The 13124-nt window shown below is 36.5% G+C and overlaps 1 protein-coding gene across 1 annotated transcript; it reads right to left on the reverse strand.

The window, feature by feature from the left end:
* Positions 1-3243: 3243 nt before the first annotated feature.
* Positions 3244-4836, reverse strand: LOC149220956 (scopoletin glucosyltransferase-like). Its single transcript, XM_089387262.1, has one exon. It carries the CDS (start codon positions 4834-4836, stop codon positions 3244-3246), a length of 1593 nt encoding a protein of 530 aa, XP_089243388.1.
* Positions 4837-13124: the final 8288 nt, after the last annotated feature.

The following is a 13124-nucleotide window of genomic DNA, read 5'->3' on the forward strand; positions in this document are numbered from 1 at the left end:
GTTGTGCTCATTTTGTAAGTATAAATACTCTGTTTCATTTATATTTTTTCAATTCTCAATTTTCACTATTGTTGAACGAGTATACGCTTTTGTTTATATTAATGTCTAGGTTTCTTTTTAAATATTATTATCTATTTACATAGCTAGCTGATCAAATTGGTATTTTATTTCTAATCCATTTCACTTAATAAAAGTTGTTCGCACTTGATGATTTTCTATTGCATCTCACCCATTAAATTTATTTGTTGTATACATTGTTTATCATTTAATATTTTAGTATAGGATAAGTATGTGTTGTAAAAATTATGATTTTCTTTATAGTTGAAGTTAGTATATAAGAATAGAATATTGAAAATGATAATTTTAGCGATCACAATCAAACTTTTGTTGGTCTTCACTGCCACAGACACAACTACATTCATCTCTATATCAATCATGTATAATGCCCGTGAACATTGTAGGAGACAAATGTTCGTGCAAAACAAGTTTTTTGAAATTCACATCTCTTTCAATTGAAACTAAGTTTATCCATATCAATTTGAATAAAACATGCCAAGGAAATAAAGTTATAGAGCTTCATTACAGCCAATGGAGTGGGATGTTCATAAAAAAAGACCACAACATTTTCACTTTCATATCTATTTTTTTTATCAAGGCTTTAATTGATCAGCTCGTAGTCTATTAGCAATCCAAACTCCAATTCAACTATATTTAAATTAAACGACAAGTACTAGCTACTACATAGCACTTGTATTTTTTATATAGCATCATGATTTAAAATTGAATTGTGGAAATATATAATAAAGTTTATTGAAGAAAATGATTGAATCAATTTCATTCAATAATAAAAATCAATAAGGGAAAATATGAAGAAAATCAGCAAGGGAAAAATCAGTGTAATATGTCGTTTCTTTTGTCTTTTAAACAGGCAAGTTTCCTTGGTTAGTTAAACTCTTTAATGTAATGTCTTTTTTTTGGAAAAGAAAATATTAATTATGGAAAAATTCATAAATTTGGAAAAAAATAAAATGATAATTAATTGATGAAGACACTTGGTGATTGGAGATTTTTTTTAAACAATTTTTAATTCTCAAAAATTGATTTTAAACCACATAAAATTAGTCATCCACCAATAAAAAATTAGAAATTCAAATTTTAGATATTTAAAAAATAATTTTCAATTTCTAAAAAATAAATTTAATATTTAATTTTACCAAAATTTTAATAAACTTTGGGAAAAGCTTCTATAAAATTTCAAATTAATTAAATCCAAAACATTTTGACCCAAACTCATTACAATATACTCCCGCAAGTAAAAAAAGTCATAAAAGATTATTAAAATTTAAGATTCCTTGTCTAAAGTTCATTCATTCCATAAAATTTTGAACATCTTCCTATCTAATGTGGAAAAGGTCATGGAAATAAGGATTATTGAAATATATTTTTCCTTCTTTAAATTTCCTTTGATTCATTCCATAAAGAAAAAAAAAAAATTATCAATCAATATATTTAGTGACTACTTTCCTTAGGATAATCAATGCATATTTTGTACTAGCCTAGATCTATATTAATTTGGGGTCTATCAAGAGCGGAGAGGGATCATGTCTCTTGATGTGCAAATCTTTCCTCATGTTTTCAGGTTTTCAGCCATACTTTGCACCTCAAGAGATTTGATACCTCTCGGTGCTTGTTAGATCTGGAATTAAGATGCATCTCACTTACAGAAAAAGTTGCTAATGTCTTTAGGATGAACACCAATAATATTTTATGAAACTGAATTTGTTGAAATAGTTGGTACTTGTCTATTTTTATGCTTGTTTGTTTTAGGTTCTAGATTGTTAAAATGCCATAGTTGTCAACAAACTTGTTTACAATTGAACAATTTTTGTATACTTGTTTTCAATGAAAGAATAAAGTTTTTGTATACTTGTTTTTAATGAAATACAAGTATACAATTTTTCAAGAGAAAATAAAGAAATAAAATGACAATTTTTTTAAATATCATTTTCTTATATATTTAATAAATTTTAAAAATCACATTCATTTAGAAAAATATACAAAACAATAATAATTTACTTTAAATTATTATCTATAGCTAAAAATAACTTAAATCAAAATTAAAATACACAAAATTTTAAATTAAAGTTTTGCCTTAAACTATTTTTGTCTTAAATATAAATATAAAATTTTGTCTTAAAATATTTTTGTGTCAAACTATTTTTGTCTTAAATATAAACTTTTGTCATAAGTGGTCGTTGTTGTCTTGAATATAAAGTTTTGTCTTAAAATATTTTTTTCTCAAACTATTTTTGTCTTAAATATAATGTTGTGTTAAAATAATTTTGTCTAAAACTATTTTTGTCTTAAATATAAACTTTTGTCTCAAGTAGTCTTTGTCTTAAATATAAAGTTTTGTCTTAAAATATTTTTGTCTCAAACTATTTTGGTCATAAATATAAAGTTTTGTCTCAAACTATTTTTGTCTTAAATATAAAGTTTTGTCTTAAAATAATTTTGTTTTAAACTATTTTTGTTTTAAATATAAAATTTTGCCTTAAAATATTTGTCTCAAATTGTTTTTGTCTTAAAATTTATATTTAAAACACTTTAATTAACATTAATTTTTAATGTAAAATAACTAAAATAAAAAGTGATTTTTTTATAACAAAAAATTTATTTCGTGTTAAAAGTGTGATTAGCATAGTAATGTATATACAATACCATGATTACAAAAATTAACACTTAAAATCCAAACATATCAAACAATAAGTAAAATACATAAATATTTATTGTCTTAAAAATATCATTGGTAGAGTAGTGCATATACAATACACTGATTACAAAAATCAACCCATAAAAAAACAGTGCATATACAATACACTGATTACAAAAATCAACCCATAAAAAAACAAACATATCAAACGATAAAAAGAATACATAAATGTGTGCTAATTAAAAATCTATATGTTTATTGATGTTAAACACACCCTCAACCCGTCTCCATAAAATATAAACTTAACGAAATAACAATTTCTGCTATATATTTATGCAGGTTGCACATACCCTCAACCTGTCTCCATAAAATATAAACTTAATGACCTAACAATTTCTAGGCAGCTTATACCGTACAATATACTAGAGTGAACATCTTCCAGAGGAGGAATGGTTTATTGGCAACCCATAAAACTACCGAACAACCAGTCAACGCGGCCTTGCCATTCCGATCTGCTGTCACAAGTGCAGTTACAGGGAATTTGAAACTGGATTTTTCTTCTTATTCTGAAGTGACAGAATGTCTTCTACGAACATGTCGAAATTCTTATATGAAGATCCATCTTCCCTTACGGTTTTCTTGGCCAATTCCTTCAGCTTTTTACAGTTTTCCTTCAACGATTTGACTTGGTCATCCCCACTGTGATCATCGCCCATTAGAGTACTCACACACTTTTCTATTTCGTCCCTTGTAACCATTTCATCCTCCTCACGCTTCACAACCTCTATTCCAACCTTCACTTCCTCCACGATAAGCCTCGAGTTGAAGTGCTGATCTGCGAACAATGGCCAACAGATGAGGGGAACACCCATGGAGATGCCTTCAAGCGCAGAGTTCCAACCACAATGGGTAACAAAAGCCCCCACGGAACGGTGAGAAAGGATGGCTAGCTGATCTGTCCATCCACTTACTATGCGGCCACGATGCTCTGTACGCCTGTAAAAGCCATCCAGGGTGGGATTCTTCTCACCAGAATCTGGGAGTTTCAGAACCCAAAGAAACGGCTTCCCGCTCGCCTCTAAACCCAACGCCAATTCAATGATCTGAGTAGAAGAGATCAAACTTTGGCTGCCAAAAGAGACGTAAACGACGGATCCCGGGGTTCGATGGTCCAACCACTCCAGCTCCGCCGCGGCCTGTCGAGCCGTTGGGGTGGTGAGATATTGGCCGCTTAGAAAAGAGTCCGGCAGCAGAGGCCCGATGGGTCGGAAGGGGCCTGCATAGCGTTTCTGAAATTCTTCCACAGCATCTCCTTCCAACTCATAGAAGGTGTTGCCGATGTTCATCCAGCTCTGCTTCGTCAAACTAAGAAATTCTCCCCAATACTTGTGCATCGCATGGGTTTCATCCCAATCGCGGACGGCAGAGGGCATCTGAGAGCGCGAGAGGATAGTGACGTTGGTCTGACGAGGAACAATATACCTGCCAGAAGAGGTTCGTTCCAGGTCGCGGGGCAATCTGCTCCACAGGTCTTCGCCGAGATTTCGGGTATAGGCAGGCGAGCACTCAACATTCACCCTCGGGATTCCCAGCTTGGCCGCCATAGTTACTGTCCAGCTCAACAAAACGTCTGTAACGATGCATAGGGGAGGAGGATAGAGATCAGAGAATAGCAGATTGTTGAATGCATCTCGAAGCAATGTGTCATTCAAAACAAACACGGGTATAAGCTGGTGTGAAGCATCACTTCCGTGATTAATGGCTTCCGGCTTTATCTCCTCGGAAATATGGAGCTCTACAATATGTATATTCGCTGCATCTGCGATCTTGTTTCTTGCAATGGAGAGGCCATGAGGCGTTACGACAAAGGAGATGAGAAATCCTCGGGCAGCCAGCTTCTTGGCGAGCTCTGTGAAGGGAATGAGGTGACCGATTCCCAGGGAGGGAAGGAGGATGAGATGAGGGGCAGGTGCGGCCATTGTAGAATCTCTTGGAACAATAGGTTGTAGAATACCTTGGACCAATAAGTTGAACAAAGGCCCAGCCCGTCCCACTGTATATAGTACGTGAAGTTTCTTAACCCTAACGTGTGCATTACTGGGATTATGAGGGTTCAGTGTCATCGACGTTTAAATTATGGTTTGTTTAGGAATTAATTATTATGATATTCGAAACTTATAGATTTTGTTAATTCTCATTTCAATTCTTTTCGTTATTTTTAAAAAATAGGAATTGTTTTTAGTATGAATTTTTGGACTTTGTGTTTGAATTGGTGGAAAAAATTAAGGTGAAATTTTGATTTACGTTATTTAAATTCGTTTTTTATTGTATATATGGATTCAATTAAAAATTTATGGAGTATACTCGAAACTCGTTTTTTGATTGTATATATGGATTCAATTAAAAATTTATGGAGTATACTCCAAAACTGTTTTTGTTTGGTTAAGAGTTTGTCTTTCTCGAATGTAAGGAAACAGGTTAACTGTGGCAGGCAGGAGTGAAAGCTTGCCCCATTAGAGATCACCCGCTGGTTATTCCAAGTGGCGTGGTTTTCATGAGTCACCTTGTGTATTCGCGGTTAGCAATAAGAAATAATTGTCATCACTACTAGTTTAACAACTAAGTTATAATATGTTTTCTCACCTATGAAACAAAAGTCTAATTTAAATATTATTATACCTGCAGCTAGATATTTAGTTTTTCATTGACTTGGTTGATTATAAAAATTTAAAATCTATCCCAAGTTTAACATTATGAAATTAAATTTATTATTTTTAAATAAATTTTGTTTTTATTGATATCAAATATGATTGGTTGAAATGTCTCCTCTCTTATTGTGTAATGATGGCAAGAATTGACTTTTGTGTACTTTATTATTAATTACTATATACAATAAATATAAATAATTTGAAAAATAACATTATATATTAAATCTAAACTTTAATATACAAAATAACATTATATATTAAATGTAACATTGTTCAACTACTCTATACACTTTAAATGATCTATCTATGTCCCTGTGCTCAGTAAAAAGTGTGTATGAAGAATGAGGAATTAGATTGTTATACACCGTAGTTTTTTTTTTTTTTTGGCTCATATATAAACTTTTATTTATAAATATCTATATGAAATATTTTTATATTGTGAATTATTTATGTAAACATGATAATATATTAAGAAGAATAATTTTCATATTAAAAAATATTTATGTAAACATGATAATATATTAAGAAGAATAATTTTCATATTAAAAAAATATTTATGTAGACATAATAGCATAGTAAAGATGAATATAGATGCCAATTCCATCTCTCGTGGGGTGTTTGAGACCTTGTGCTACATGGCTAATGATCATAGGCATTGCTTTCCCATGGCAGGTGATTTGCATGTGTCTCTTTCAATTGAGGGGCCGTAATTTGGTTTTGAGTAAATACATAATATAGGGTTTCATATGTCAATCACAAAGTATAAATTATATTGGTTTTTCAAAATGAAAGAATGATAATTTGGTTTTAGTGAAGTATAAGGAATGTGGGATTTGACCATTTCAAAATACAAATTAATAGTGTTATATAATTTGATAAAGAGTTAAATGGAATAATATTTTTACATTTAATTATAATAATACATAATTTTTTTTAAATAAATTATTTTTCATATATTTTAATTATGTAAATAATTTTATTAATGGTTATATTTAATTATATTAAAATATTGAATAAAAATTTGAAAAAATGATTAATGAAAACTTAGATATGGTGTTAAGTTTTGTTAGGGTTTTGGATGTGTTAGGGTTTCTAGCCACCTAAATTCATGTTACCATCTTATTCTTCTCACTCACGTAATTGATGTCATCCTGCGACTGAGTAGGCATATGTCCGGGCCCTCCTGGGGAGGGGGATCAGTCCCATGGGGGCTTTACTAGGGGAGAAATACCATACCATGTGGGTTCATATTGGGGGATATATATTGAGGAAAAAATGACATAATATATTAGGGGATAGATAGGGGGTGAAGGGTTTTTATATTGGCGGGTATAAAAAATGGAGCTCAAAGTTAATGAAAAAATATAAAAGGGTACAAAAAATGTTAATGAAAAAATGGATACCTACAGTATCTAGTGAAATTAGGGGTTTTTTAAATTGGGAAGGTGTATTGGGTTTATATTGGTAGGGGGTTAAATAATGTGATTTTTAGAGATATTTTCCAATATTTAGTCAAATTAAGGGTATTGTTTAATATGCCACGAACGCACGTGATATATTAAAGGTTCATTGAATAAAGCCCCTGTGATCGGCCCCCTCCTTCAAATCTATAGTAATCAATGCGCATCATCCTTCTAATGATTCGTCTTCTAGCACATGGAAGCATAAGGGAAAGCAAGCTTATTCGCCAGCTCTGGGAGCTCAATGGCAGTCCAGAATACAAGGTTGATGCCTCCCAAACACAACAAAAAACCCACAAGTTGTGATCTCTAATCACTGCCTACAATCAAACATTCTCTGCTAGATCCAACTCAAATGGCACCTAAAAGCTCCATTTGACCTCTGCCTCTAAGCAAAGGGCTTCTTCACAGTGATCTTTAAGGGTTGGAAGACTCCAAGCAGATTTTGGACAATGGGCCATATTTCATGAACATTACAGGGTTATTCATGAGGCAATGGGAACCCTGTTACAACCTGGAGAAGGAACAATTCTTAGCTGCACCCATTTGGGTCCGACTTTACTCTCTGCCAAAGGATTTCTAGGAAATGGGCATCCTGGAATTGATTGGCAATTCCATAGGCAAATTTGTACAAGTCTCAGAGATCACTAGACGTTGACGGTTCTCTTCCTATGCCAGAATCTCTGTTTACATGAACATCTCACAACCCCTCCTGAAGTCAATGGAAATTGAGTATCAAGATGAAGTTTGGTCTCAGCCGTTGGACTACGAGCATGTTTTCTTGAAATACAGAATTTGTCACGAATATGGACACTTGTTTCGCGACTTCCCTTAGCGGCCACACGAGACAACTACTCCTTTGGTTAATCCCTCCTCATATGGCTTCCAGGAATTTCCTTGGTAACACCCTCCAACCAACAAAGGCCCCCTACTCAAGCTCCACTGCCCCCTACTTTAGCAGCCCTCTAGTCATCCTTCTCAGAATTGCTTTTCTCTCCTGGCGGATCTGGGAGAAAAGGATCAACCAAAAGCACTTGCAGTTGTGTCTCCATCTCAAGTAGTAGTGGAGGTGGAGGCGGGTCTTGAAAATCCTAAAAATAAATAGCCAAGCAAACACAAATCACCAGAAGAGATATCCATAGGCAAGGAAATCCATCAAGCTCTTGCGCAATTCTGGCAAGCCCTTGAGCATGAAGTCAAACTAGATCAACTTAACTCCAATGAAAGGGTTATAGTGGCCTTCCTGCGAAACTGGGCGAAAGATGGATCGACAAAAATCCCTCAAGACCACTTAGATCAATTCCATCAGATCTATAAAGATTGCAAACAACGTCAAGCCTCTACGGAATCCCCTCCCCAAATGGTTTTGGTTATACGAGAAGAGGAAACACCCACAAGACGATTTGAATCCAGCTAGGGATCTAGGAAGCAAGGTAGAAAACCCACCAGTGAAGTGATCCAAGAAGTAGGGTCGATCCTAGTTAACTCAGGACAAGCTAATGTCCTTACGGAATACTACCAGCACTCTCAAACCACCCCTCCTTAATGAAGGTAGCCTCATGGAACATAAGAGGCCTCAAATCAAAGGGTATGTTAAGGTACTTAAAGGAACTAATTCAACAGGAAAAACCAGGCATCTTAGTCTTGCAGGAAACTAAGGTAACGCAAGAAAAACTCAGTGAAATCACAAGTAGAAGTTGCCTTACAGCCGAGTGTATGGCACTAGATGCAAGGGGTAGTGCAGGAGGGCTAGGAATCCTTTGGGACTCCAAACCTATCTCTTTTGGGAACTCGATTTCCTACCCAAATACTCTTTCAGGTCAATTTGAATGTATAGGCTCCTTGAAAAAGGTTTTGCTAACAGGGGCTTACTGTTCTAATTTGTCAGGGACAAAGGTCACCTTTCTTAGTAGTTTACGGCAGCTGAAGGAGCTTCTGGGAGGAACCAGCTGGATTCTGGAAAGGTACGTCAAATTGATCAAGGATTTGGGTGAGAAGAAAGGAGGAGTAAAGCGGTTGGATTCGATCTCCCTTTCCTTTCAGAAGACTATTCAAGATTTTGGAGTAGAAGACATTGATTATGTTAATGGCTCTTTCACATGGAATAATTGACAGGGAGGTAAGCACCAAATCGCCTAACATCTGGATCGTTTCCTTATTTCAAATATCATTCTACAATAGAACCTATTTCTTCAAGCTTCAATCCTCCCCTACATGGGATCAGACCACTGGCCCATTTGCTTGGAAATTGACCTAAGGATGGCACCGAGGAACCGTCCTTTTCATTTCGAATCTTTCTGGCTCAAAAAACCAGACTTCATTGCTAAGTTAGAAGAATGGTGGAGGGATACTAGTTTGACGGGGCGCAATAAAATTGAGACTTTCCAGTTGAAGCTGAAGGAACTAAAAGGAAGGATTAAAGAATGGAATCGATTAGATTTCGGTAACAATCATTATGAAACGCAGAAGTTGGAGGAAGCAATGTGGTCAATCCAATAACGGATCATTTAGAAGGTTTAACTAAAACCCTCATTGCTTAGGAGGGTCACGTCCTCAATGACCTATAGCAATGGAGAAAACAGGAAGAAATTCTTTGGAGGAAAAAATCAAGAGTTCAATGGCTCAAAGAAGGTGAGCGAAATACAAAATTATTTCACATGACTATGTTATAACGCAGACATTTTAATAGGGTTTTCTCCCTCAATAGATTGAAAGGCAGGCAACTTCTTTAGCCTGAGGAGATTTATGAGGAGTTGATCGCCCACTTCCAGACTCTATTCACAGAACCCGGAGAGGATCGAAGTGAGTCCATCTCCATAATCAGGCAATGTATTCCTCGGTTAATATCGAGAGATCAAATAGAGGCTCTCATGTAGGAGATCTCCTACGCGAAGGTTGAAGAGGTCTTTCGTACACTCCCATCAAAAAAAGCTCCAGGCCTGGATGGATTCACCTTAGAATTCCTCAAAGCGGGCTAACACTTTCTAGGGACTAAAATCAATGAGTTGGTTGAGGACTCCCACTGCTCCCAAAGAATATGGTCGGGCCTGAATGCAACATTTCTCACGCTTATCCTGAAGAAATGTACGGTGCTGGACATGAACGAGTTCTGACGAATTGCCCTGTGTAATGTTATTTACAAAATTATTTCAGGCATCTTAGTCAGTCAACTCAAACCCTTACTGAAAGCGATTGTTGATCCAGAACAATCGGGCTTTATGGAGGGTCGACAAATCATGGATGGTATCCTTGTGGCTCATGAGGTAGTACACTCTTTATCCTCATCCAAATCTCTAGGTATGCTCATTAAACTTGACCTCTCTAAAGCTTATGATCACCTGAATTGGAATTATCTCTTGTCCATTCTAGATGATTTTTGCTTCTCTCCCTCCTAGATCAGATGGGTCAAATCAATTATTGAAACTCCTTTCTATTATATCCTAGCTAATGGTGTGTTTTCCCGCACCTTTCAAGGTTCCATGGGTCTGAGACAAGGGGATCCAATATCCCCCTTTATCTTTATTATAGTAGCAGAGGGTCTAAGTTGTCTCATCAAAGCCGCATCAGAATATCTCTGTCTCGAGGGCATAAGATTCGCTTTTGTTGACGACAATATGTTATATGGAAAACCAACTTTAAAAGAAGCTAAGAAATTTGGTTCTATCTTTAGGGAGTTTCAGCAGGCCTTAGGTACACTTATCAATGGGGACAAACATGATATCTTCTTTTTCAATACCCATCCAAGGGTGTAAAATCATCTGGCCGGACCCTTGCCTTTAGAATTTCTTCACTCCAAAGCTCTTATCTGGGAATATCATTCGTATATAATTCCTTAAAAATAACTTATTGGAAAGACCTACTAACCCGTATCGACTGAAAGCTCTCTAGCTAGACCTTCAGGGTCTTGAATTTTATTGGCCGACTTGTCCTTTTAAAAGTAGTCCTTCAAGCCATCCTGATTTATCAACTCTCGACACTTCTAGCCCCTTGCAACATCTATAAAGATATAACATCCAAATTTCAAAGATTTATTTGGCCAAGGACTCAAATTAGGCGAAAATGAGCTTTGGTGGCCTACGATAAATTATATAAACCTAAGATCCATGGAGGCCTTGGGCTAAAAGACCCATAGCTCTTGTCACATGCTCTTAGTGCAAAAGTGTGGTGGCATTAGTTGTAGGGTGGGCAAGAGATATGGAAGATCCTTTGGTCATTTAAATATGGCTCAGTTGGCTATCAGGATCCTCTGAATGATCATCACAACTTACTCAATGGCTCATCTATTTGGAATCAAGTGAAAGTGAACCAGGATATTATACAGGATCATGGTTTCTGGGAAGTCTGGAATGGATGCAAAGCCAAATTTTGGGAGGTGGCCTGGATGCAACACCCTGGGCTAAACCAGGAAGAGTACTTTTGAGATATCAACGAATATACCACTCATCTAGGAGCTGAGAGGGTTAAGGATTTCTGGCAAGAAACTAACGAGGTTTCGAAGTGGAGAGAGTGGAAATCCCCAACACACTGGCCAGCCCATGATCCACCTATGGATTGGGAACCTCTAGTCCTTATCCTATGACAATGCCCTATTTTAAACAATGGCGAACCTAACAAACTTCGATGGGGCCATCTTCTGAAAGGTATGTTCTCTCTCAAAGAATCTTATTCGATTATGTCTTCCTCTACGGACCTGGATCTTGATCCTTTATGGAAAAGAATATGGTATTCCAAGCTCTAGCCAAAGGTTTCGTTCTTCCTTTGGTTAATTGGGCATGACAAACTTCTTACATGGAACAAAATCAAGAAAAAAGGCTTGTGTGGTCCTTCCTGATGTCCTCCTCGCTGCAAGGAGGAGGAAATAATAGACCATTTACTTAACTTTTGTTCAAAAGAAAAGGATATCTGGGATTGAATTGCCACACTATTTGGGGTTGTGGACCATTCGGTAAATAGTTTGAGAGAATCACTGGAGTTGTGGCGCTGGATGCTCTTCAAGAACCCCATAGTAAATAGAGTGTGGTGTATATCACAGGTCTTTTTCCTCTGGAATCTTTGGAAAGCAAGAAACAAGACAATATTTCACTCGGAAACCATCCAGATCGATCAATTGTGGAAGATAATAAAGTGTAACATCAAAGAATCAATATCTATCTCTAGATGGTCAGAGGACGATTAGAAGGCTAAGGGTAGGGATATCGACATCCTGAAGGCATTAGATCTTAGCCCATATTCTCTTGCTTTAGGACCCACTGGCCCACCATCTATGAGGGGTAGCTCACTAGATACCTTCCTCTATCCCTCGTCGGGGTTTTTTAAACTCAACTTTGATGGCACTTCTAAAGGAAACCCAAGACCAACTGGTCTAGGGGGTATAATTCGTAATGACAAGGGGCAAGCGGTGAAGTTTTTTTCAGCCTCATGCGGTAGTTCTACCAACAATGTCGTTGAATTCCCGGCGCTAGAGAAAGGGTTAGAAATTACAACTGAAATGGGATTGGAAAAACTGCAAGTCATGGGAGATTCTCAAATTGCAATCTCTATGCTGCAAAAGTTAATCAATGGGTCCCCCCAGACAGAGTAATCAAAACCAAGAGACTTTAGCTTATAGGTGAAGATATCCACTCTTAGCCTCCCTCCTTTGAGTATGTAATCACGGAGCATGTGGACTGAGAAGGTAATAAGGCGGCTGGCAAACTAGCTAATTAGGGCAATGATCACTAGGGTCAGGAAATTATCAAGGATTGACCTTCTACTTTGCAAGATGCCCACCTCGTGGAATTCAACAGGATCGAGGCCTCAAAAGAGGCAACCTCGATGGGGGTGATAAACATGGAAGATATCCCAATGTGTGGTCGATGACGTTAAACACTTGGTCATTGGTGTGGGGGTCAACCTCCCTATCCTTTCACAGTGTTGTAAGTACAGGAGGAGTAAATGTTATGTGTGTGGAATTCCCATCATCCTCGTTGGGAGTGGGAGTGGGTGAACGTCGTTGGTATATGGAGGGTGGCACTATTATGGTCTGACATGCAACTGGGTTTTTGTGGCAGTCCGATGGGCATAGGTTGAGCTCTTCTAGCATTCTTGAACTCCTCTGTTGGTGCCCTGTCTGGGAGTGATGGTGCTTCTGCAGTCGACGCCCCCTCCTCAGCATTAGGGTCGCAGAATTGGACATTTTTTTTTTTCATGTGTGGTTTCGAGCTTTCCTAACTGGTAACAGGGATCTGTATTTGGTTATTGGGC

Source organism: Pinus tabuliformis, chromosome Q, assembly GCF_031772625.1.
Source record: "Pinus tabuliformis cultivar Carrire ecotype Pingquan chromosome Q, CPIR1, whole genome shotgun sequence".
NCBI classification, from domain to species: Eukaryota; Viridiplantae; Streptophyta; class Pinopsida; order Pinales; family Pinaceae; genus Pinus; species Pinus tabuliformis.

Excerpts from the sequence above, each read along its gene's own strand:
- LOC149220956 (XM_089387262.1), bottom strand. The coding sequence starts at position 4,836 with ATGACACTGAACCCTCATAATCCCAGTAATGCACACGTTAGGGTTAAG.